The sequence below is a fragment of the Bacidia gigantensis genome, assembly GCF_019456465.1.
Source record: "Bacidia gigantensis strain McMullin 20006 chromosome Unknown contig_125, whole genome shotgun sequence".
NCBI lineage: Eukaryota > Fungi > Ascomycota > Lecanoromycetes > Lecanorales > Ramalinaceae > Bacidia > Bacidia gigantensis.
This window is the reverse complement of record NW_025408591.1, coordinates 229,409-255,527: the sequence shown is the minus strand read 5'-3', so window position 1 is coordinate 255,527 and position 26,119 is coordinate 229,409. Positions and strand designations below refer to the sequence as shown.

The 26,119-nt window shown below is 49.8% G+C and overlaps 5 protein-coding genes across 5 annotated transcripts; 3 read left to right on the top strand and 2 right to left on the bottom strand.

Moving 5' to 3' along the window:
- Positions 1–46: 46 nt before the first annotated feature.
- Positions 47–1,997, top strand: KY384_000888 (uncharacterized protein; the record flags this gene model as incomplete). The annotated part of the gene is made up of 3 exons (XM_044809421.1): positions 47–193; positions 246–441; positions 502–1,997. 3 exons carry the CDS (start codon positions 47–49, stop codon positions 1,995–1,997), a joined length of 1,839 nt encoding a protein of 612 aa, XP_044673328.1.
- Positions 1,998–2,101: 104 nt separating this feature from the next.
- KY384_000887 (uncharacterized protein) lies at positions 2,102–3,199 on the bottom strand (the record flags this gene model as incomplete). Its single annotated transcript, XM_044809420.1, has 1 exon — positions 2,102–3,199. One exon carries the CDS (start codon positions 3,197–3,199, stop codon positions 2,102–2,104), a length of 1,098 nt encoding a protein of 365 aa, XP_044673327.1.
- Positions 3,200–4,495: 1,296 nt separating this feature from the next.
- KY384_000886 (uncharacterized protein) lies at positions 4,496–6,477 on the top strand (the record flags this gene model as incomplete). Its single annotated transcript, XM_044809419.1, has 5 exons — positions 4,496–5,236; positions 5,284–5,641; positions 5,691–5,989; positions 6,039–6,153; positions 6,209–6,477. 5 exons carry the CDS (start codon positions 4,496–4,498, stop codon positions 6,475–6,477), a joined length of 1,782 nt encoding a protein of 593 aa, XP_044673326.1.
- A 1,823-nt stretch (positions 6,478–8,300) lies between these two features.
- On the bottom strand, positions 8,301–11,587 carry KY384_000885 (uncharacterized protein; the record flags this gene model as incomplete). The annotated part of the gene is made up of 3 exons (XM_044809418.1): positions 8,301–10,511; positions 10,556–10,653; positions 10,699–11,587. The coding sequence occupies 3 exons, from the start codon at positions 11,585–11,587 to the stop codon at positions 8,301–8,303; spliced, it is 3,198 nt and encodes a 1,065-aa protein (XP_044673325.1).
- Positions 11,588–12,934: 1,347 nt separating this feature from the next.
- On the top strand, positions 12,935–18,867 carry KY384_000884 (uncharacterized protein; the record flags this gene model as incomplete). The annotated part of the gene is made up of 4 exons (XM_044809417.1): positions 12,935–12,945; positions 13,013–13,030; positions 13,082–18,454; positions 18,567–18,867. 4 exons carry the CDS (start codon positions 12,935–12,937, stop codon positions 18,865–18,867), a joined length of 5,703 nt encoding a protein of 1,900 aa, XP_044673324.1.
- Between the last annotated feature and the right edge of the window lie 7,252 nt (positions 18,868–26,119).

Sequence of the window (26,119 nt, the reverse complement as noted above, 5' to 3'; positions counted from 1 at the left end):
AATGTAGATTTGATTCTGATTGGTTCAATCTAAAGCATGAGTGGCCATGTCTAGCCCGCAATCTCGTCTCAGCAAACTTGCCTCTCAATTGCTCCCGTACCCGCCCAGGACTCCCGAGTATCATCACCGCCATCACATCCATACACTCTCGCCAACATTCTTTCTTCCCAGAGCTGCTGCAATTGAGCCAGATGTGAGATATGCATCTACTAATTATGATGAAACAAACACTGATCTGACATTAGGCTGAGGCGATCTATCATGTCACCGCGAACGGCAAAATTTTACGGCGAACATATCAGGAGGCTGCGGACAGGGCGAGAGGACTAGCATACTTCCTCAAGAAGCATGGATATAAACGAATTGGCATACTTTGCCCGAACACACCTGCATTTCTAGAATCGGTGTATGGCATTGGGGCTGCTGGAGCGGTGAATGTTGGTGCGCCGGCGAGATTGAAGCAGCAATTCCAATGCGCGCTGTGATTCTGACTCTTTGCAGGTATCAACTACCGACTGAAGCATGAAGACATTGCCTATATATTCGCGCACGCTGATGTCGATTCTATCATCGTCGACGCGGAATTTCTCCCTCTCCTTGACGAGTATCTCAAATCTCACCCCAACGTACCGCTTATCATTGACGACGACACGGATGCAACAGAAGGCCAATTGAGCGGTCAATTCGATGAAGCTGTCCTCGAGGGTCTCAGATGCGATGTCGCAAATGGCTCGAAAGGATGGGATGGCCTTCAGGCGCAAACAGCCGACGAGGAAGCCGTCATTGCATTAGCATATACAAGTGGGACGACTGCGAAGCCCAAAGGCGTCGAGTATACGCATCGTGGAGGCTACCTCGCTGCGCTGGCAAATGTAGTCGAATCAGGACTGAATTATCATACAGGACGATGTCGATACCTCTGGACACTGCCCATGTTCCACGCCATGGGCTGGACGTTCCCCTGGGCCGTTACAGCCGTGAGGGGGACACATTACTGCCTTCGTAAAATTGACTATCCCGAGATATGGCGATTGCTTCGCGATGAGCACATTACACATTTCAACGCAGCGCCAACCGTGAACACACTTCTCTGCGCCGCCGAGCAAGCCGTCCAGTTGCCCGACCCAGTCCGTGTCACAGTCGCCGCGAGTCCACCGACCCCCCATCTCTTCGAACAAATGACGAATCTCAATCTCCACCCCGTCCACGTCTACGGCCTCACAGAGACCTACGGCCCAATAACAAAAGGCTACCACATGCCCGGCTGGGAATCCCTCCCGAAGAAGGAGAAATACATGAACATGGCACGACAAGGCCACGGCTTCCTCACCAGTCTCCCCATCCGCATAATCAAGACAGAAGTCCCCGAAGGTACGATCGAGGACGTGAACAAAGACGGCAAAGAAATCGGGGAGATCGTCTGCGTGGGCAACATCTGCGCGAAGGGCTACTACAAAGACCCAGATGCGACGAGGAAGCTGTTTGCGGGCGGCGTGCTGCATACCGGTGACCTCGCCGTGTGGCATCCCGATGGCGCGGCGCAGATCTTGGATCGGGCGAAGGATATCATTATTAGCGGTACATCCCTCTCTCCCTCTCCCACCGCCACGTCCTTCTTCCCCATCTCCTTTCCCCTCTTTGATATCCCATTCTTCTGTAGTACACGAGCTAACACCACTCACTCAGGCGGCGAAAATATCTCCTCCGTAGCCCTAGAATCCATGCTAGCGACGCATCCCTCGATCCTTGAAGTCGGCGTCGTAGCAGTCGCAGACTCGCATTGGGGCGAGCGGCCAAAAGCTTTCATCACCGTCCAACAGGGCAAGGATGTCCAGCCTCAGGAAGTGATTGAGTGGGCGAAGCGAAATAGTGCGATCAGTAAATTCATGGTGCCTAGGGAGGTGGAGGTCGTGGCGGAGCTGCCGAAGACGAGTACGGGGAAGGTGAGGAAGAATGTTTTGAGGGAGTGGGCGAGGGGTGGGGAGAGGGAAGGGTAGGACTCTTTTCGTGTTGAGGTATCTAATTTTCGGAGACAGTGAAGAAGTTTGGACTATGTTACTGTTAAGAAACCTCCTTGGATCAACTCCGAGTAAAGTGACCTCTACAACAAAGCGCAAGGATTCTTCTCCACCTGGCTATCAGCGTAGTACCGCCCACTCCTCTTAATCTCCTCCCACCCCATCGTCTCGAACATCTTATACAAAATCGTCTTGTGCTCTCCGCAGCTCCCCGTGAGATCCTTCTCTCCATCCTCAGCAAACTCCACGTTATCGCCCCTCTGGATTCTCACTTCAATCAAAGGATGCAGATCCTGTGCCCCTGGGTCTCTCGCAGAGTCACTCCGGTCTCGTCGTCGTCCCGTCACTACGTACCCTTCCTCTCCGATCTTGCGCCATTGACAATCTTCCTCTATACCTTTGACCCACATCTCAACGCGGGCTCCGCTGTCGACTCCGTCGCGCTCCTTGATCATGCGGTCCCAGTGATTTGGCTGGCGATCTTTTTTCAAGCCTGAGAATTCTTCGAAGGCGCTGTCGCTGTCACTCGAACCACTCTTCGATTCCTCATCAGACTCGACGGCGCTCAAGTGACTCTCTCTCGTATCCTCCACCTCTAGGCCTCGATCCGCCCTTGATATGTCTCCCGTCTCTCCCTCGTTCTTCAGGCTCCCACCCTGATGTTCGCTTGTGTCTGCGTCGTCTCCGCCAGTAGGCTTTTCTGCCCCTTCACGTGTATACGACGTCGAACCATATTCGTCGCCAATCCGTCGTCCGAAGTTCACGTCTTTGAGCCACCGGTCGCTATCGCTCCTGAACACGCAGACCTTCCATCCCTTGCCTTTTTCTATTAACGAATCTACCATGTCGTATGTAGCGTCGTGACCCCAGCCATCTTCACTAATGCCCATTCCATGAAAGGGATCTTGCACCTCAAAGGTGTTGAGCTTTAGGCCGGGAAATAAGGGGATCAGGTCCGTGAAGTCATGTGTGGTGAAGGAATCTTCGTCTCCGTGAGGATAGATGGGAAAAGGATAGGCGTGGACGGAGAGAGTCGTGAGCTGTGAGATCTCTTTTGGGGTCAGTGAGCAAAGGTGGTCGAGAAATTGTTTGGTAGTTGGTAGAGCTCGAGGGGAAGAGTTGGTGGAGAAGGCTCGTTGGCCAGCCGTGAAGAGGGCGGAGAGAGACCGGTAGAGGAACATATCAGACTGAAACCCGGTATTATGGAGATGGCTAGAATAGCATGCTATCAGTGAAGATTCAAGTTGGGCGGATGAGGTGGCCTGAGGCAGATCAAGTAGCTTCGTATGAGTCAGAGCTTGCGGGGTGAGACGTGATATTAGCCTTGATGATAAGGTTGTTTTGGGCTATTCGGAGGGTTCAAGGTGGAGTTCTCGTGCCATCAATGCTGCTTGTATAGTCCCAAAGCAGCTTGGAGAGAACAAACGGGGAGGTGGATGTAGTTCAGAACGTGGGCAAAGGGATTCACTTAAGAATACCCTCATCTCCTATGAACACAGACATAGAAGCAACACATTGTATAGGACCCGCAACAACCCCAAGCTCGTATTTGACGCTTAATCTTTCACATCCCAAGTCATTCATCCTCAAAGCATTCGGGGAGCATTTGCCTCGCTCGGATTGCCAGCATCACTTGCTGAGCGTGAATGGGTAATTTGGCAACCCACTCTGACGACGTGAATGCAGATATCCCGGGCTGCATCGCGCGTGAGGAACGAATAGAGGGTATACTTGTCATGGCGAGCAATGTGTAAACATTCCTTCGGTCTGATGAGCTGTGGTCGCGTGCGAGGTCCAGTCTTGGCTTTCGGCCCCTCCAGACAAATCCCTGCAAGCTGAGCATCATCCCTCCTTCCTACCCAATCGAAGACCAGTCGCACAGCAGTACAAGGTCATCGTCAGTCAATCTCCTTTGATTTGATGTAGCATCAGCTTGCTAGAGTCTCATTCCAGCTGCTGTCTATCTCAATCAAACGCCTGCCCCGCGAGATCCCATCAACGCGCAGCAGGGCATCGCTATTCGTCTGTTGACGCCCAACCGGAAAGCGCTTACCGAGCATCATTTGCCTACGAAAGAACCCTGACAAATCGCTGGCTCTTCACGTCTACAGAGTTTAATGCACAAGAGAAGAGACTGCTCGGAACATATCTGACCAAAATAGAATAAACAATACCGGAAAATGTTCGAAGACCGGAAGGAGCTCTCATTCATATGAACGACATCGCGCTTGACCGGCTTTCCTGAGTCGCTACTTACCCTGAACCCTCAGACCCGTTTACTCCGAACGCTCAGACGAAGCAAGACAGACTCTGATATTCTTTGTTGACTATCTCGATTCATTTCACCCGACACCTCCCAGCCCCCACCCTCACGCCGCTCGGGAAAGCCCAAAAAGGGTCCTTCCTTCAACCTTCCTTCCTAGGGCACGCATCATCAATATCAGAAGCTCCAAAGTCTTACCAGGGTCTGAGTGAATATGGCACGACCAGCTGCTGAGGTCCGCGAACCTAGCTCCACGAGATCTTCCTCAACTAGCTCTCAAGAAAGGACAGTCTACGAAGATGACACCGACTTCTTCACAGCAGCCCGAAATGACTCTCAGTCATCGTTAGGGCCGACCTTATGTGACGTTCCGTTCAGTCCTGACTCCGAAGAATCAGAGCGCCTCAGAATAATCTCGCCAATCAGTCGTCTGCCTCCCGAGCTATTGATAGCTGTGTTTGCACGCCTGAACTCAAGTGCGGATTTGCGAAGCTGCATGATTGCGTCGAAGACATGGGCAAGGAACAGTGCCGAGATGCTATGGCATAGACCGTTGTGCAATACGTGGCAGAACCTCACGAACGTTTCGCTCTCGATACAGAAGCCCGACGGATATTTCCCTTACAATGCCTTAGTCAGGAGGCTCAACCTGTCCAACCTCAATGAACAGATCAATGATGGATCGGTCCAGCCTTTCATGGCTTGCAAGAGAATCGAGAGGCTTACGTTGACTGGGTGCAAGAAATTGACAGACTCTGGAGTCTGTTCGTTGATATATGGAAGCAAGAGCCTCCTTGCTCTTGACATTACTGGCCTGGATAGTATTACGGACCATACACTGAAAGCTGTTGCTGAAAACTGCATGCGGTTGCAAGGGTTGAACATCACGGATTGCTCGAAGGTCACGGATGAGTCCTTGATTGAAGTTGCCGAGAACTGCCATGCATTAAAGAGGGTGAGATCCCATGCAGCTATTTAAAGTATCTACTGACCTGTATCTAGTTGAAACTCAACAATTGCTCCCTCGTCACGGACGAGTCTATTCTTGCGGTTGCCGAGTCTTGCCCATCGATGCTTGAAATTGATCTACACCAATGTCGACAGGTGACAAACGCGTCGATCACTGCATTGATACGACAGGGACGACAATTGAGGGAGCTTCGCGTAGGTCATTGCCATATGTTGACGGACAACGCGTTTCTGGAATTGCCAAAGAATATAGCGTTCGATAGTCTGCGCATTCTCGATCTCACAGCATGTCACCATCTTCGAGATGAAGCTATCGAAAAGATCATAGATGCCGCACCTCGCCTACGAAACCTCGTCTTGGCGAAATGCAGAGAGATAAACAGATCGAGCCGTGCTGGCCATCACCAAGCTTGGCAAGAACTTGCATTACATTCACCTAGGTCATTGCATCCAGATCACCGACACGGCTGTCATGCAGCTAGTCAAGGTGTGCAATAGGATACGATATATTGATCTGGCATGTTGCCAGCGCTTGACAGATCAGAGCGTGAAACAACTAGCGACCTTGCAGAAGTTGAGGAGGATAGGTCTCGTCAAATGTCAGCACATTACAGACCGAAGCATACGGGCGCTTGCACAACCCATCATGGATCTACGGCATCCAGAGCAGAGGCAGAAGCAAGTTCCAAGTCTGCTTGAGAGGGTGCATCTTAGCTATTGTACGAATTTGACTATACAGGTGTGCCCTCAATGTCGTCATGCCATCGCCCTCGCTAACTTATTTGCAGGGCATACATGCTTTGCTCAACCACTGCCCAAAGCTCACACATTTGAGCTTGACAGGTGTGGAAGCATTTCACAATGACCCCGCTCTTACTTCCTTTTGCAGAGAAGCACCGCCAGGTAAGCTTTCCATTCGTCCTTGCAGCTTCGGGCCATGTGTGCTGATACATCATAGAGTTTACAGAGCATCAACGGCATGTTTTCTGCGTCTTCTCTGGTGATGGCGTGAACCGCTTACGCAATCACTTGAACGAATCTTCCGCAGCTCTCTATGACACTGAGGGTACTATGTACGACGACCGCGATCCTGACGCAGATATGGATGCCGAGGCAGGGCAGGTAGCAGGACTAATGCATGCCACGGGTATCAACGATGACGATGAAGATATGGATGAAGTGGAAGCTGCTGAAGGGAGTCAGTATGGTGGCTCTGGGGAAGGCTGAATGTCCATCGGTCTGTAAATCCTGAATACGCTCAAGCGGCGAAAGGGCCGTTTCCCTGAGCAGTACCGCCAACTCCAACAATCTTACCCAAGTCTCACTATCTGACGGCTCAACATCGATTATGGAAAATCTCACGACGATTACGCATGTAAGACGACTTATGCATCAGAACTTACCCTCCTCACTCATAGAATAAGCATGAGCTTCAAAGACGGAGAGTTAGAATATTTGCATCACCACTGGACTGGGCATAGGTGTACTGAAAATTGCAATGGAATGGAGGTGGGGAAATTATTAGCAGCACCGGATGTGGCTTTCAAATGGCATTGTGTAGTTTGCTACCTCAGTATCTCGGCTTTGATACAATAATCATTGCATAGTTAGTGGCGTGCTTGATATTCTAGCAGATGGGAATTCGACAGCAATGTTTACGTTAAGTCCTGGTGATGTTGATTCTCTTGCTTGGTATTGCTAGATATTCATTTCAGGACTGTAGTCGTTGTTGAGATGATGCTTTAATGTGTGCACTAACATCCGAGTTCGTATATGCCAGCGTTCCTCATGAATTAATTCATCTTACTGACAATGTTAGGTCTTTGCTCCCCTTTCTCCCCTCTTCCATTCCTGGATCCTTTCCTTTCATATCCCTGCCGTCCTACGAGCTCTTCATTTATACCTCCTATCTTCTATTTCTTCCTTGCACTCACCCTTTCCCCTCTCTCTATTCTTCCCTTGCTCATCGTAGCCCCATCTCTCGGTTCCCCAATCCTTAAGTCTAGCTACCGAAGTCCGCAATTGTCCCCCCTCTTCACCTCTCTCCAACTCCCCACCTTACTGCTCTAAATCAACCACCCCACACCCACACCAAACTACACCAAATCTCAATCCATCCCACTATCTTACTCAACAGAATATGAAAAATGTCCCCATTCTCACCCTCACGGATGCCACCCGCTTTACCAGAACTTACAACCGACCCACAGCTGCATCATCATTGTTCGGCTTCCCTATCCCTAACCCTATTGTCTACACTGTCTCGTTTACTTCGCCCCCATTCCCAACCCCCACCCCCACCCCGAGCACAATCCATATCTCCTCCATCTTCTCCACCTCTATCGCCCAACCCCACGTCCTCACCACCCAAGTCTACTTTTCGCTCCCCCTCCACTGCCGAAGCGGGGCCAGGGTTTGGGAGGGGAAGGGTAAAAGCGCTGTCGATTGGTTCGGGCACGGGGTTGTTAGAAGCGCTACTCATGCACCACCACCACCACCGCCCCAACTACCACGATCTAGACATCTACGGCGTGGAAGTGCTGCAATCCTCCTCGCCCTCCTCTCCCTCCTCCCCCTTCTCCTCCTCCTCTTCCACCACCCCAGACGATGAGGGTGAAACGGCAGCAAAGGCAACGAACATCTACCTCCCCTCCTCCCACGTCCTCACCGTCATGCACTCGGGGGAGGTGTGTACAATCGCCAACAACGAGGTCGACGCGTGGATGTTCGTGTATCCCCGGTCTCGCGACTTGGTTGTGAGATATGTGTCTACACTTGCGGCTGCGAAGGGGGAGGGGGATGTAGCGGGCAAGGAGGGTGGGGTGGGGGGTGGGGAAGATCATCTTCGTTGTGCCGAAGGCTGATTACGACGGCATCGTGAGACCTGCCGCGGCAACTTTGCTGAACCACAGAGTAGGCGCAGGTGGGGAGTGGTACGAAGAAGAAATCAAGGAAGCAGGGCTGATGGACTGGGAGATGCTAGTGTGTTTTTCCAGGAAGACGGCGTGACAGGATTCATTGGCTTTGATATACCCTTATATAATGTCGACTTACACCTCCCGCACTCTCATCTCCCTCCCTAGAGTATTGGGGGTACCACCGCCCCCACTGGCTACGCCCCCCTGATCAATCTCCGTCTCCACCATCTCTAACCCGGAGAGATCGGGGTACCGTTTACTGAAATTGGTCTCCCAGTCGTCGTCGGGTGCACCATCGTACGCCGTTGTGGAAGGCTGAGACTGTGTGGATGGAGGGGGTGGTTGGGCTGAAGAAGTGGCTAAGGGCTTGCGAGACGCGAGGGATGATGGCTTGGGCTTGGCGGGTGATTGGGGCGGACGGTCGCCTGTGCGGAGAGCTTGAGGCTTCGGTTGGGGTTTTGGTTTTGGGGGCCCGGACGGTCGGGAGGTTAGGGAGGGGCCACCGACTTGAGATTGGGGAGCGGAAGCGGGAATGTTGGTTGAGGGTGGAGCTGTTGCTGCGGTGGACAGGCGGGGTGGGTTGAAATTTGGTGGTTTCTGCGGTCGAGGGTCTACTCTGGGATCGGTCCTCGAGGTTGAGAGATTTGAGCCTGGGAGGGCGGTGAGGGATGAGGGTTGGATGGAACTGGACCTGGGGGGGAGGTCCCCAGATGTTTGCGGTCGAGTATCGAGTGACGGAGCGTGTCTACCGAAGCCAGGCGGTGCTTTTGTTGGCGAAGGCGAGGCTCGCCCGCTTTCGTCTAGAAGTGTCTTGACTTTGCTCTGGATCGAAGCCGCTTTGCCGCTTGGTCTGATCTCGCCACCACCTGCTACTCTCAACTTGTAAGCAGCGGCGCCGTCTGTGACTCGGCGCTCTTCTTCAGAAAGGCGCCTCCGTTCGAGCTCACGCCGAACTTCGGGCGAAACTTCTTCGGTCTCCTCCTCCACTCTCCCGTCGTCGCTTCGACCGTCGGTGGCTTCAGACCCGGCAATAGGAGTGAGTTCATTTGGTCTTGTTGGTGAGTCAAGTAGTGGGACGTCTTGAGGCCCGTTATTAGTCTCAAACTTTCGAAATGCCTCGCCAAACCGACCAGCAAGCAGGTTTTTCGTGCCTGACAGTGAGACTGAAGGTAGGTTTGCTCTCTTGATGTGTTTTGAGCCGCTACTTAAGCGCTTTTCCTTCTTCTTTGAAGCATCTTCGACTTCGACAGCTTTCAGATACTCAACGTTAGAGTTGATCTTGTCGTCCTTGGCTTCATCCGTCACGCCCGACACCAATCGAACGTTTTCTTCGGCGTCTGCGACATGTTGGGGACGGTCTCGAGACATCCTACGAAGTAGACTTGGCTTGGATGACTGCATGCTTGATGGTCTTGTTTTTGAGCTTGCTGATTTGGAACGATGGACTCCATCGTCTGGACTAGAAATATTTGACGGCCTTTTATTGACCTCAAATGATGTCCTTTTGTCATTAAGCAAAATTTGCGACTTGGGTCGATGATCACTCAGCCCTCGCCCAAGATTAGCGTCCGGGTGAACTGCAGATGAGTGGCCCTCATCTAGGTTCGAATTTCTTGGCTGACTCGAGGATCTTGATGCAGGATTTGATGGTGGGAAGCGATAGATTGTACGGTTAGATACGGACTGGGGCTGCGACGGGGGTGATGGAGGCGGGGATGTCATAGTACCAGTAGACACCATGGGGGACTTTTGAGCTTCCTGGCGATCACCTGACGTTGAACGTGACGTCGGCTTGCTTTGAGCTCGACTATTTGATGTAGGAATCGATAACGGCCTTGAGGTGGGTAGATGGAGACTTGAAGCACCTTGACTTGGAGGTGGGGCATTAGGTGCTTTTGCGTTTGCAAAAGCGTCGTCTGCAAGCGCCTCAGTGACCCGTTGTTTGATATCCTTCTTAGGGTCAGCCGTGGCTCCTGCCTCCTGGTCGAATGAGAATCTGTTGCCCTTTTCGTGGAGAAGAGAGAAGTCATCGAGGGCAGGGAAGCGTGTCGAAACATCGTCCAAGTTACTATCAGACGAAGCCACCGTTTTGGAGTCCAGCGCAGTGAAAGGATCGTTGGTGTCATGTCTCAAGGGAGAAGGGCTCGGCTTTGCGACTTTGATGCTGTCTCCAGCTTTGGTGGGCCTGCCTCTCCGCATTGGCGTGATCTCTGGTATGACTGTCTTCTCCTGTTGAGGTGCCGCTTGCACAGCACCAATCACGGGCAACGATGTTCCTTGTGACTCTTTCGAAGGCAATTGCTGATTACGTCGGTCCTCTGATTGGGTACGTCCAGAGTAGATCTAATTAGTTTAGCTTTATGCAGCTAGGTGCATGGAGTACTCACGTCTTTGATAGGTGTATCAGTGCCACGGAGCGCAGCTATCTCACGTAGTACCTGATATATGTTGGGTCGGTGCTGAGGGTTTTCTCGCAACATCAATGCTGCTACAGTCAGACTTTACCCCTAGAAAAAGAGGACAGCCTCACCAATGAGCTTTTTCAATCTGTCAGAGAAAGATGGGTAGCCAGGATATTTGAAGCTGGCATTCAGGATTGCCATTTGCCCTTGCTCTTCAAAGGGTGTCTTGTAATAGCAGAGCTTGTACAGTAACACCCCAAGCGCCCAAATATCACTCTTTTCATCTATCGGCTGCTTTCGATAGACGTCGATCATCTCTGGACTCCTGTATTGCAGTGTCGTGTGCTTTTGTACATCCTCCTCGATCAGCCTTCCTTCGGCGGCGCTGGTTGCTGCCGGGCGGGGAGGGGCGGTGGATCCAAAGTCACATAGCTTGTAGAGGGTTGAAGAGCCATCTTTTGTGATCAGAACGTTTTCCACTTTCAAATCTCGGTGCATGAGCGGTGGCTTGAGGTAGTGCATGCATGCGACACCTTGGGCAACGTCCGAGAAGATCTTGAGAATCTCTGGCTCTTTCAACCTGTTCTGTAGTCGCGTATTCATGAAATCTATCAGTCCGCCTCCGTTACAATACTCCATCAGCAGGAATACTTCATAGCCTCCTCCTTTCAGCTGAGAAGCGTGCGAGTCAACGTAGGTCACGATATGTCGGCGCCCTTTCAGCTTCTTCATGGTCTCCACCTCTGTCCGCATGGTCGCCAGGGTCTCTTTATCGGGGACCGCCACCCTCTTAAGAACGGCTGTCTCTCTGCCATCGATAGGCTTCGGGGGACGAACGACGTAGACGTGGGCGAAGCCTCCTTCTGAGAGATATTTTTCTATGACAACCCTGTGCTGCCCCACCTGCACTTTCGTGCCTGGCAGAAAAGTACCGCTCGGAACAGCGGATGCAGGCGCGACTGGTCCAGGTGCGCTCAGTGAGGAGGGAAAGGAGGGGGTTTGGTAAATGGCGGACATGTTGGAGGCTCCAAAGCGGGCAGGCAATCAAGCGTGTCTCGGGTGGTTTTCATGGCAGCATGTGGCTGGAGGCCTCAGTATTCGTACTCGCGCACATCATAGACTTGAGGTCAGCAGAAGCCAGATTGCGCAAAGCTGAGGCTCTCAGCACTTAGACCGTTGCTACGCAGGCTGTATGTATCGAAGAGGCGCAAAAGTTTCCACGCTAGCCTCTTTTGCAGGGGAGTGGGCATACCACCAATGCGGTCAGGTGGAGCTCCCGTCCAAAACGGTTGAGGCTGTGCGTCGACATCCTACAGCAATTGGAGCTTGTGAAATACGCAACGTTACTTCTCAAGCTACGGCTCCGCTACAATAGTGGACTACATGTAATAAAAGACATCAACAGTTCAAAATGTCTGAGCATTGGGTTCTTTTGATCTAATTCTAGGTTACCCGAGTTGCTAGCCTCTATCCACCACAAAAGGCTAGGTACTGATTTAGGTAACCAGCAATCCTCCGCTGCTGATTTTATATTGGCTACCAATGTTTGGGAGCCAGCGTCACTCTAGGCAGCAACACGCGTGATTTCTGACCTATCAGCTATGATTCATGGCGTTTGTTTCAAGAACGATTCTCGAAGCCTGAGAAGCCACATCATTCATGGTCTAGTATTGAATTCGACATGCCATTTGATTGTACTGAGGGCGCCTTACCCACCACACTGCCCCTTATCCGGCAGAGACGTGCTCTTCTCACGATTGTCCGAACTGGTCCACAGCCAGAGACAATGTGCGCTGGTCTCGGTGAGGAAGGCGAGGTGTGATATTTCCCTACATGAAGACCAATGCGTAGGAGGGTGGATGATCAGGAGGTTGGTGGTGGTGGTGATGGTGGTTGGTGAGAGTCGTTCTAATCTCCTTTCTTGGATCCGTTCAAGACGTGCTTGCGCTAGGGGCCTTAGCGCGGCAGGGATGGGCCGGAGGCCAAAGGTGCAAAAAATGGCAGTTGGCATTTAAAGGCGCTGCTAGCCCGCTCCAGTCTCAGAATTCCATCGGATTCGCGACTTTTTGCTGGCGACCCCCCTCGTGCATTCAGCCCTACGAGTACGCCTCCATTCACTCATACGGTAATACTCCAACGGTCTGGACAGTCACCTCGACCCTAAGGTACTGCGACAGTTTGTGAAGTATTGTGAAGCAAATATGAGGCCTAAATAATGTTTAATCAGCCACCGAATAATGGCAATCACCCATCTTTCCACCTTTCTACCTCACCTTTCCTCCACTGCTAGAGAGGCCAGGCGCGAGGACTTGCCGCGTGTGCAGCGACTTGGGGGAAGAACTGTCATAACCTAAAACTTAGTCGATGGCTTCGAGGTGAGTGGAGCTAATCATGCGTCTGGGAAAACGAAGACAAGGGGTCCTGTCTGCTGACTTTCAATAGGTTAGACCGCCTGGTTAAGTAAGCAAGCCCTGCGCTAACCCTACTTGGTCGTGACTTACTATTATGCAGGTTGCTGGAGACTGGTAGCACCCAGCTTATACGAAACACTGCAGCGCAGCAGCTCGGTGATGTACAAAAGCAGCACTCGGACGAACTGTTCAACTTGCTCGCTCGCGTCGTCCCATATCTAAGACACAAATCATGGGATGTCCGCACCTCTGCTGCAAAGGCCCTAGGCTACATCGTCGAGAACACAAGCCTGTTCGAGCCAAACGCAGACGACGACGATAACAAAGCGGATGGAATCAAATCTGAAGACACCGCCGGAGCTTTGCATTCTGCAGCCAACGACTCGCTGGACACTTTACGACTTGATGATCTGGACATATCAGCTGTCATTACCAACGGCACAAAACTTCTTGCAAGTGGCACCCATGAAGTTGATGACCTCATTGCGAGCCAAGATGCTGTCACGCAGTTGGATTTCAAGAGGCGCGCTGCCATCTGTAAACTCGGCCTGCGTGGCAGCAACGTCTCCGAGCGGATTCAGCAAATTATTCGGGAGATGGACATCAAGCCCAAGCGTGCTGGCAGCGAAGTTGGCCCCCCATCGGTGCCTAAGATCGACACTTCTGATAATATGATTCTCGAAGATGATGAAATGCAAACGCCAACTACCTTCTCCGCCAGATCCGCTCTACCCATGTCAGCGGAAACTCCCACAGAGCCTGGGGGCCTCAGCAAGCGGCAACTCAACCAACTGAAGCGCAAGCAAAAACTCGATGCTCGTTCTCAGGCAAGCAAGGTCCGCGTAGTAGACCTATCGGCGAGACGACTAAGTACTAACACGCCCTCCACTCCCTCAGGGATAGCGCCCTTTGCCGTCAAACCAAGCATCAAGTCAGAAGCGGATGACGAGGACAAAGATGACATCTTCTCCCTCAAGCACAGCAATGTCGATGAGTCCGCCAAGATTGTCTCGGACTTCAAAGGTATCAAAGACATTGCTCCTGAGAAATCGATGCTTCAGACCGACGCCGAAGAAAGCGGTTTAGAGTGGCCCTTCGAGCGGCTCTGTGAGGTCTTGGCCGCAGATCTTCTCGATGCTTCCTGGGAGATTCGGCACGGAGCTGCTCTGGGGTTGCGTGAGGTCGTCCGAATTCACGGTGCCGGGGCTGGTCGAGAGAGTGGTAAATCAAAGTCCGAAAATGACGCGCTCAACGCTGTGTGGGCAGACGACCTTGCTTGTCGTTTATGCTGCGTTCTGATGCTCGATCGATTTGGGGATTATATTTCGGACAATGTAGTTGCACCCATACGTGAGACAATTGGACAAACTTTGGCAGCCCTTCTGGTTCATCTTCCGGCGCCTAAAGTAAGATCAATCTACAGAGTACTGCACCAAATGGTCATGCAGAGTGACTTGAAGATCTCAAACCGGATCTGGGAGGTGTGCCATGGTGGTATGACTGGCCTGCGATACTTGGTCGCCGTTCGTACAGACTTATTAGTGGATGATGAGAAGCTTATGGACGGCATTGTTGAAGCTGTGTTGAGAGGTCTTGCAGATATCGACGACGATGTACGGGCCGTCAGCGCAGCTACGCTCATCCCCATTGCCAAGCAGTTCGTGAGCCTTCGACCAAGCGCACTTGAACATCTCATGGATATTGTCTGGGCATGTCTTTCTGATCTACGAGACGACTTGAGCGCCAGTACAGGCTTTGTCATGGATCTACTAGCAAAGCTTTGCAGCTTTCCAGAAGTACTCGAGGCAATGCGACGCAATGCCACCAAAGATGTAGAGCTGTCTTTCTCAAATTTGGTACCACGACTTTATCCTTTCTTACGGCATACCATTACAAGCGTCCGGTTGGCGGTTCTGCGAGCGCTCCAAACATTCTTGCAAATTGGAAACGGCGAAACAAGAGGCTGGGTCAATGGTCACATTCTAAGGCTGGTATTCCAGAATCTTTTGGTTGAGCGCAACGAAGCAAATCTCAAGCTTTCCTTGGATGTATTCAAATCTCTGCTCACGGCTGTAACATCAACGGGAAATTTGGAAGAAGAAGTTGCACCGCATGTGGAAGATTTAATGGCCTTGGCATTGCATCCCATTGGAACTTCGCGGAACGCGTTGCCAATGGAGCTTTTCCGTTTGATGAAACCATCAGGTCAACTCTACGGCCCCCCACCAGTTGAGCCTCAAAGGGCAGCTAGCGAACCGCCAGCAAAACGTAGAAGACGGTCCGACAAGAAGGAGGACGAACAAGTCACCCAGTCTCACAATGTTGACGGTCATATGATTTCTGGCGAAGTTGATCTCGTAGGGATGGAGACGCTTGTGAGATCGAGAATATTCGCGGCCAAAGCCTTGGGAGCTGTCATCGCCCGGCTCTCCCAAGGAGACACCTGTGGAACTCTTCAAAATCTGCTGTTATCAGGTCTCAAATCTTCCCATTCCACCACCCAAATTGCAGCAAGCTTGATAATTGACGAAAGCGCTCAAGCGTGCACTGGAGATTTTGATTCGCTCAGACAAGTCACGGGAGATTTACTTGAAGTCCTCGATGTTGATAGACCCGAAAACTATACTGACATCTTGCCATACCTGAAGATTGCACGCAGCCAAAGTCAAAACCTACTGAACGCCTTTCGAGAGCATGGTCACGTGCTACCAGCAAGACTTCCGTCAGTCGCTGTCATTGTCCAGGGTGAAGAGGATGCTGGTCCTTCGGCTTTTTCAGTTTCGAACGCAGAGTCTTTAGCCACTTCAGACTTTGATCGGCTGAAGAAGAGCCTCTCGCCTGCCAATCGTATCACATCTGGCAAAATTCTCGCCGACTCCCAGGCTGCCCTCAAAGAAGCGATTGCAGATTTCAACAATATAAAGCAAGAGCGCGATGTTCGGATCAAGGCTGTAGCGGCGGCTGCTCTTGTTGCCTTGGGTGAAGTCCCTAGAAAACCGTCTTCACTGATCAAAAGTCTAATGGACAGTATCAAGATGGAGGAGACTTTCGATCTTCAGAAGCGATCTGGGTTCGCAATTGCGTCACTGCTAAATTACTATGCCAAGTCACAGAAGCGCGGCCCAGCAGATAAAATCACCGGCAATCTTGCGAGTTTCTATTGCATGGACACAGCTGAAACTCCAGAGTTCGGGGTGAATGCTTCAAAAGTGGATGTCATCCTCTCCCTGCACAAGGAGGAAGATCGCAAAGACTATGCAAGCACCACCGATTACGAAAAAGAAGCCAGAGCTGCTCGCATTGCTCGAAGAGGCACCAAAGCAGCACTCGACGAGCTTTGCGACGGGTTTGGCATCGATCTCTTTGTCAAGGCACCAGTACTCAAATCCAAAATCGAGGGTCCACTACACCAGGTCCTAGGGGACGACGACTCGATGGCAATCGATCATACCAAAGAAATTGGCCAAGAAGTCGTTGACGCACTATCAGTACTTCGTGCCCTTGTCCCAAAAATGCATGTAAACCTCAGACCCTTCATCGTGGATTTGATGCCCTTGGTTGCCAAAGCTTTGCGACATGAGCTTTCTGTTTTCCGATATGCAGCCGCCAAATGTTTTGCAACCGTTTGCAGCGTCTTGAAGATTGAAGCTATGACGATGCTTGTCGAACAGATAATCCCACACGCAAGCTCAGACAACCTCTATTATCGCCAGGGAACAACTGAATTAATATACCATCTGATACACGTCATGGAAGACGGCATTTTACCTTACGTGATTTTCTTGATAGTGCCAGTCCTTGGAAGGATGAGCGACTCTGACAACGATATACGGCTTATCGCTACGACTACATTTGCGACATTGGTGAAGCTCGTGCCGCTTGAAGCCGGCATACCAGATCCACCGGGGTTTTCTGAAGACTTACTCAAAGGTAGAGACAGAGAGCGTAAATTTATTTCTCAAATGCTCGACTTCAAGAAAGTAGAGCCATTTGAGCTACCTGTCGCGATTAAGGCCGACTTGAGACCATACCAGCAAGAAGGTGTCAACTGGCTTTGGTTCCTCAATCGTTACCATCTGCATGGCATTCTCTGCGACGATATGGGGCTTGGGAAGACCCTTCAAACGCTTTGTATTGTCGCAAGTGACCATCACATCCGCGCAGAAGAGTATGCACAGACACAAGCCCCAGATGCTCGCAAGCTACCCTCGCTGATTGTGTGTCCACCTACACTTTCCGGTCATTGGCAGCAAGAGATTGCTCAGTTTGCACCATTCCTATCTTGCCTAGCTTACGTTGGACCATCTCAGGAAAGGGCTCGTCTCAGGGATCTCGTTGGAACAACCGATATCGTTGTCACATCCTATGATGTTTGCAGAAACGACATAGATCTCTTTGCTCCTCAAGACTGGAACTATTGTATTCTGGATGAGGGACATCTGATTAAGAATCCAAAAGCGAAGACCTCAATGGCCGTCAAGAGAATCAAAAGCAATCACCGACTCATTCTCTCTGGTACACCAATTCAAAACAACGTTCTCGAGCTGTGGTCACTTTTTGATTTCTTGATGCCTGGCTTTCTAGGAACAGAGAAAGTGTTCCTCGACCGTTTCGCCAAACCAATCGCAGCAAGCCGCTACGCAAAGTCGTCTTCGAAAGAGCAAGAAGCTGGAGCGCTAGCCATTGAAGGCCTTCACAAGCAAGTCCTCCCCTTCCTGCTCCGTCGACTCAAAGAGGAGGTACTACACGATTTGCCTCCAAAGATCCTCCAAAATTACTACTGTGACCTGTCAGACCTACAGAAAAGCCTGTTCGATGATTTCGCAAAGAAAGAGCGCAAAACCATTGCCAACGAAGCCGGCAGTGACTCTAAAGAGGCGAAGCAACATATCTTTCAGGCTCTACAGTACATGCGAAAACTATGTAACTCTCCAGCCCTCGTCATCAAACCCGATCACAAACAATACCCAGCTATTCAGAAAACTTTAGCTCGCCAGAAGTCTTCTCTCGCCGACGTCGCACATGCCCCCAAACTCTCCGCTCTCCGTGACCTCCTCCTTGATTGTGGTATCGGCACCGACCCCTCAACCAACACTTTTGTGTCACCCCATCGCGCCCTAATCTTCTGCCAAATGAAAGAGATGCTCGACATGGTTGCCACCACCGTCTTCCGCGATCTATTACCCAGCGTCCAATATTTACGACTCGACGGTAGCGTAGAAGCTGGCAAGCGCCAAAGCATCGTCAATCAATTCAACACAGATCCTAGCTACGACTGCCTCCTCCTCACCACCAGCGTTGGTGGTCTTGGACTCAATCTCACAGGCGCGGACACTGTCATCTTCGTGGAACATGATTGGAATCCTCAGAAAGATATGCAGGCGATGGACCGCGCGCATCGTATAGGGCAGAAGAAAGTCGTCAATGTGTACCGCTTGGTCACGAGGGGGACGCTAGAGGAGAAGATTTTGAAGTAAGCCATACCCCCCTTCCCCCTTCCCCCTTCCCCCTTAGATCTCCTTTTTCCCCCCACCCACTCACAAAACACAGCCTCCAACGCTTCAAAATCGACGTCGCCAGCACAGTAGTAAACCAACAAAACGCCGGTCTCGCAACAATGGAAACGGACCAAATCCTCGACCTCTTCAACATCTCCTCCACCGACTCATCTACCACCGCCGGTCTCCCCCTCCCCCAAGTAATGCCACAGACGTGGACGTCAACGCGGGCGGGAAAGAGGTCGATATGCTGGACGCGACGACAGGTGAGGTCAAGAAGGTCGGGCAAGGCAAGGGGGTCTTGGACAATTTGGAGGAATTGCATGATAGTAGGGAGTATGAGACGGAGTTTGATCTGGGGAGTTTCGTGCAGAGGATGAGGGTGTGATGTCACTGTACTGTGCAGGTTGGGGTTCTAAGTCTTGAGATTTGCATACACTTTGTGGTTTTTTTCGATATCGTGGATGTGTGGGGGCGGGGGTGTGCGCAGGTATGAGCGAGGCGTTGCATCATTTTCGGCGTTTGTATAATCAGATCTTCTGGCCCACGAAGATATAGTCTGAGGGTCGGAAGAGGTGGTTACCTGGCGATCTTGAGCGCCAAAATGAGAAAATCTCAGTACTTGTCCGTTTTTATACAAAAACAGAACTAGTGAGCTAGCTAAGTTCTTCCCTCTACCTAAATTCTTCTCTGGGCTATGTTGCCATTTCTCGCTTGCTTGCGTACTAGACACGGGAGTGGGGCAGACGGGGGGTGGAGGAGGGGGGATGGAATGGTGCTTTTAAGCCAGTCAAATATGTTGAGACTGGGATGAGGTATGATAACAGCCCCCCCAGCCAGAGCGGAGTAGTAGAAACACGGAATTTATGACTCTTCCCGCTCTATATTCAGCTACTTCAAAGTCTATAGATTGGCCAGTATCGATTTGTCAGCCTGTGAGAAGCTATCTAGGGATGCCTGTCGTTGTGGGTTTTTGCGGTTGTTTTGTTTGAGAGTTGTGATGATTGTGGGGGGCGGAGGAGTGGGGCAAGGATTATGATTGGAGCTGTTTCTTTCATAGCATAGGAGGAAGGGAAGGCTTCATTGCATTAATTTGGTATGAAGTAATTTGGGGACTTTGGGGTTCTAGTCGTACAGGGGCACGGCATTTGACCAAGTCATCCTCTACAATTATTAACTTCATTTCTTTTATCTTTTATTCCTTGAACCTTCGCCTCTGCTTTTGATGATTTGAGATTTGCCTCTTGGGATTCGGACAGGTAATAGTAAATTTCCTCTTAGAGCTAATGTTGGGATTTTAATAAGACCTTGCGTTCTGAATTCAGCGTATTCTTTCGTCCTTCAAGGTCTGTGACCTTGGTATTTAATCTGTGATTGTCCGCCGCTGAGGCGTTTATCTACGTGTGCCGGGTATCCACCGTTCTCTCACGGGAATTATTTGGCTTCGGCTAACTCCAATTGCCACAAGCTATGCCGGTGGAAGTCCGGGGATAACGGCTTTGAAGGGTATAGATGGATAAACCTAGATGTCTGGTCGAGATGAGGTAGTGATCGAGATGGCGCATTGCCCTTCTTTAGCGATCCGAGGGAATATAGTCAGCTTGTTTGTGCGTTATCTGTTGTGAGATCATGTACGTCGTCTTGGCGAGAGTGATGGGATGGTACACTGAAGAGGGTATGTAGGGAAATCAATTATCACGTTTGTGGGGAATAATTGAAAGCGTCGTGTAGATACAAAAAGGGGTTTCGAAGACCATTCAAGAACACAGTAAGTGTTCCAAATTTGACTCGGACAGAGGGCTTAGAATCAATTGCTAAAGTTCACTACTTCAGACTTGTCTCCTTTTCTTCCAATTTCAACCTGAGAGCCTGGGTTGAAGTCGTACATATAAGGATCACGTTGCTGGAGAGATGCAGTCTCAAGAATCTGGTCGCGTAAATGGTTCTTGTCTTGCTGATTTTTCATAAACATAGGCATTGAAACCACTGCATATCTAAGCCAGTGTAGAGAATATGTAGATGGGAAGGACGATTGTCTACTGAAAATGATGATGCCGAAGTAAGACATAGCAAATTTAGGAGGAAAAATCTGAATACAAGTGTGTAAGACTCAAGTATTGTAATATAAGGTAAACCACTGCTGTTGGCAGGTTTTGACGATCCTCAATGAAATATAACAGTAAATGCAGAGCCAGCCGACCCCTTCAGGAGATACAGCGTATTTTGTAAGGTAGGAAATCATATTTTAGAAAGAGGGAGGCACTAGAGGCCACCCCCACATCAGTAGGTCAACACACACTTGATATCCATACAGCATCATGGAAAAGCCCCTTTCCATCCCCCCTGTCGACTCAGTCAGAAATCTTGTATTGATACATTGGAAAGGAGAGAGTGATAAGGGAAGCCAGAATACCTCCACATCGTCCGCCTCGAAACTCTAGACCGTCTCCTCCTCTACCACCTCTTCTGCGGTTATCGTGATCACCGCGGCCATCGCGGCTGGGATGAGTGTGAGCTACATAGTTTGTGTTTTTAAAGCATGTCCAAGATGGAGAATTGCTGAATAGCTATTTGCGAGATAATTTTGAGTTGATTGGATGCATGGTTCTGTCAGAGGGGAATGATCTCTGGTGGTGGGAAGTGAGTAGGTCGATTTCTTTGATCGAAGTCGATGTGACATCATACTGGGGGACAAGGGGTGAGATACGGGGAGCGGTAGCCAGCTGTGGCTTTGTTCGTTATGTATCAGGTGCTCGTTTCTTCTTTGTTGACAGATGGTTTCTGGCGATTGGCTGCAGGGACATCGTGCGTTCGCTACTGAAAAGTTGAGATGCTGTTACCCACGGCTCCATTACAAGCTTCTGGTCTTCCTTGATCAGCTTCCAGCGACCAAATTGAATCTTCTTGACAAAGGGCCCCAATGGTCGCCGGCAGGTCGCTACCACTCTTGGTCCTCTGTTCCGTCATTGACATCGATGATACTGTCATTCTATTGAAATTACACCATTGGAGCTCCATCATAATGATATCATCACGATGTGTGGTTGTGTACTTCACCTCCATCAACATCACAGTCACCATGAACCTCTCAGTCTTCCTTACTACTTTCCTAAGCTGCGCGTTGGCAACAGAACAGGTGATGGAAGTACAGATATCAGGTTACCACCAAGACGCCGTTCGTGACTGTAATTTGGATCCAGCAACATTGATCTGGTTCTAGGACAGTCGGCTTGACTTCAGAGGCCGGCTACGATCTCGTTACGCTCATCAAACTTGTTGTGGAACTTTTGATCACTTTCTCGATGCCATCGACGTTAGAGCAATGTGTCTGCTATATCCGGTGAGATCCATGAAGTCAAGGACGAGGAATGCCAGAGTAGTCTTAATGACATCCTGGAGCACGGTTCCAAAGCCACCGATTTGTTCATCTGAGAAAATCAAGAACTGTCAGCTGGTCCGGTGAGCTACCTCCTAGTAAAGTCAATGGGTACAAAGCCGCGTTAAATTGGCTTCGATGCTGTTTCAAATACGAAAGTAATATAGACTTTGTTACTCAAAGGAGTGATGATACGAGAATATGAGACAGAGATATTTACTAAGGCGACGTCGTAGGCACGGCATAATAAACAAGAAAGAATATATCGCTTCAACTGCCCAGCATATCATCGCCTCTGGAACCAAAACCCGGGTTTGTCTGAATTGATGAATTCTGATACTTGAATAGCGGGTGACACGTGCGATTCAGCGTGGCCTACCGCTGAATCCAGGAGGTCGAGTCTCTCTTCCTTGACGCAATATTGCATGTCCCGTTCCTAATCTTGTGCTGATGGCTCGCTTCAAGATGATGAGGAATATATTGCCACTTGACAAACGAAACTTTAATGAATAGCTCGCTAGCTTCAAGGATGTCCGGCTCATTGGCATCGTTGCTTGAGATTCAATTCGCTGCGTACGCAAGTATGGAGCAGTCAGTAACCAAGTCCCGACATCAGGACGATCATCTATCACCCACTCCATATAAACCCCAGGATATGTCCACTTGAGCGCTCGTGAGCATAAGAACATTCTCGAACGCCGCTAATTTTTGACTCAAAATCATCCGAGTCACCACCCTCTTTGTTTTCTTCCCATTATTGCCGACTGGCTTCTTTCTTTCACTAGAAGTGTGTATACCCTCTCGTCCGCAGTACTCATCAGATCTTGAATCAGAAAGGAGATGGGAGAGAACGACTTCGACTTGATTTCCTGTTTCACTTGTTCTGTAACGTCTTTGGTACGGGTTCTTGACTTATAAGAAGAGAATAGGTTGAGTTGTCAGCTCCACGGACATGAATTTATCCTCCCCATACCGCTCTACGGGTTCATCAAGAACCACATGCTTCGATGGATGCTTCATTGGTGGGTACATTCCTGAGCGAAGGGAGAGTACCGGACGCTTCGGTCGAGCGTAACGTGTGTTTTTGCCTTTGAGGGAGTCCTCGTATGTCTTAAAGTCCCTTTTGAAGAATATGATCGCGACGAATGTCGTAGTAGTATCGATTGACGCGAGCAACGAAAAACATGTCCTCGCAAATGTGTCACTCACCACGGAGCTCGTTGGCATAACGACGACTTAGCTAGCGATATTCAACTCAGCAGGCTCGCCTTCTACTCGTGTGCCGCGCCAGACCGTCACAATGGTGGCTGCCATTGGCGGTATGATGAACCCGTATATCATGTCCCGAATTTCTCGTGGGAACGTCATGAAATCCACCGCCATCGTCTCTGCTTGTCGTCAAAATTGGGCTTTCACGGTTCGTAGCGGAAAACCCCTTACTATTAGAGCCATCTTTCTAGACTGATTGATCTGCACCCAGATTGTTACGGTCTGAACGTCATATTGCAGCAAGAGGTAGTGCCCGATGATGTTGTTTAGCAACGGCATGAAGGCAGCATCCCATCATTTACTTTAAATTCCCCGGCGTGATCGGTCTGACTCTTCTTCCCGGCGTGACTGGTTTATCTCCTCCTGAATACTGTCTGGAATCTCAATTCCAGATCCTTCTTGCCGGCTTACTCGGTCCAATTCCCTTAATGTCTTGTTCCTTTCTTCTTTCTTTCGTTCCTTCTCAGCCTTGTCCCAGCCGGGTCCTGAATAATGAGGAAGGTCCGGGTTGGTGAGGTTGGGTGGCCACAAATTAAAAGTATCAAAAATGTAGTCACGAAGCTTATCATAAGCACGCAACTTCTCTTGCCCTTGCTGTGAGGGAATAGTATCTGAGCAGATTGTTATGGAGAAATTCCCTTCTGATCCGGCTTTCGAAAATGCCACAGCGCTAGACCATGTACCCAAGGTGGAGGCGGTGGTAGCGAGGCGTGCTTGGTGGGGAGGAGGAAATAAGGGAGATGGTTTGCAAGAGCATCTGAAAGATCATACTAGCCCAATTGGTTGGGCAAAATTAAAATATAAATGAAAATTAATTTCTTAGAAAAGATTATTGACAAAGAATGGGCTAATGAGTTGTTGCTAACAGTGCAATGTAGAAGTGGAAAGATGTACACGTCTTGGGGTAGAAATGACGTGCAATGTGCGACAAGAATTCAAGAATGACCGAGTATTTGTAGGACTATGATGCAGACAAGTGGAAAAAGTAAATGTGAGTTGGAAATGTTATGAATGGAGTAAAGTCACGTACTTACATCGTCTATTAAACGACGAACAAGGGATGGCTTATCGTTTAAAAAAAGATTGCAGCCGGTAATTTTCAGCTTATGCTTTCCACTCTCGCGATGAGCTTGTACAGTCGCGTCTCCTGTTGATTGACATCATTCTGGGATATGTCAGTGAAAGCTGAAAGACAGGGTTCTGCCAAAAGTCCTTTCAAGTCTCCAATTCTCTTCCAAGAGGCGAAGAAGTGTGTAGTTTGGGCAACTAGGCAGAAATTTGAAGAAACTGTGATGTGGGTCGGCTTCTGGTGGACGATGCACAAGGAATGCTCTTGATGAAACTGTAGTTCGTGCAGCTGCATGTGACGTCTGGCTTGCACTTGGCTGCAAGATTGGCGGCACAGATTTTCTAGAAGACAATGACAGTCAATAGATCTGTGTTGACCGTGGAATTATTCCAAACTTACAGCGCAGTCGGGTAATGCACTGAACGTTTAGGTCTGAGCTGAGCAGAAAGTGGCAAGAACAAACGCGATAAGAGTTTAGGTAGAGAATATCATAGTGGACTGGATAGTCTCTGACTGTGGGCTTTGCGACTGCTTGAAAGCCTGGAATGAGGAGAAGAGAGTGTGCACAATGAAATGGAAGAGGAAAGGGGCTTTTATTTGTCCAGGCCGATGCCTAACATATCGTGCTGGAACGTCTCCACTTCTATCAGAAGGCAGCGATATTCTCTTTACTATCGCGTCTCATATCTCGGTATCGACTTGGCAAATCTGCGAGCATGAGCTAAGTTGGCTCCTGAACTGTGTTTAAATCATCACTGGCATTTGGAGTATCGGGTATGTTAAGAAGTCCGAGGTCTATCACGAGCAATGGTCGACTCCCTGTGCAGCGCCGAACGTTGAGATTGCGGTAATCAGAGCAAATTAGGTGGTCTATCAAAAGATCGAGAAAGATCTTTGATCTTCTTCAAGGTGTGGCTTTCTCTCCGGGATTCACACAAGTCAACCTCAACCCAGGCGTAGCTGTTAGCTAGAGAAGAGAAGATTGGCTTGTTGAAAGATTGAGCGGAAAAATTGATACTAGTTCGTGTGCTCGAAGCCTATGACCTCCCCGTCCTCCTTGAAGGACATCGGTCATGTCGCTCGTTGACCTGATGCAATAATTCTCCTCCAAATTAGTAGTATCACTTAAAGAATGACACTAATCGTTGGTATTGCCTGGCTTTGGGTATTGTAGAGTGCTTGATGGCCATAGAAAGGCTGCTTGCTTGATTCCCACAAGAGCCACAGCAGTACGATTTTCTTGGCGAAATCTCCTTGCGTGTGGAAGTCAGTCTGGTGATCATCTTTTTGGCAAAACTCTCGTATTCCTAGGACAGTGGCATCGTTTCCGTTGAGAGCAGAGGAAGTCCAATTGGTTCATCATTTATTACACGGTGTTTTTACTATACACATTCGAAAAAGATTGTCTCGGCACCATTTACTAAAATCAGTGGTCACTAAGACCTGGCGACTCGGTATCCAACGTTGATATCTTTCGCGATGTCAGCTCATTTTTCACCTATTCAGTTCAGGCATGCTAATCTTATTGTGGCCTACGGCTTTGGTTTTCCGATAGCGCTTCATTTGAATCATACTCTTACACTTTCTGAATTGAGACGACTGATGGTGCGGAAATAGTGTCTTAATGAGCTTGAAATTGGGGGCGTTGCTGACGATGGCGCGAAAGTGGTTGCTTAGGAATGTGTCATTTCTCTCAGCTTAATGGACTACAGTCAATTTGAAAGTCACCAGTCATGAACGTTTCCCAAAAGACAGCACAGAGTCTTGCTTCTTGATGATCGAAGACGAAGGACATATCGAAGTTCGGTTTCTCCCGAAAAGAGAGTAACAATGGCCGTCGAGACCAACCGCGCCAGAAGCTGATCTCTGTGATTTTAGAATCATAAAGAGCGGACTTTGTAAACCACGGTCGATTAGATGCTGACA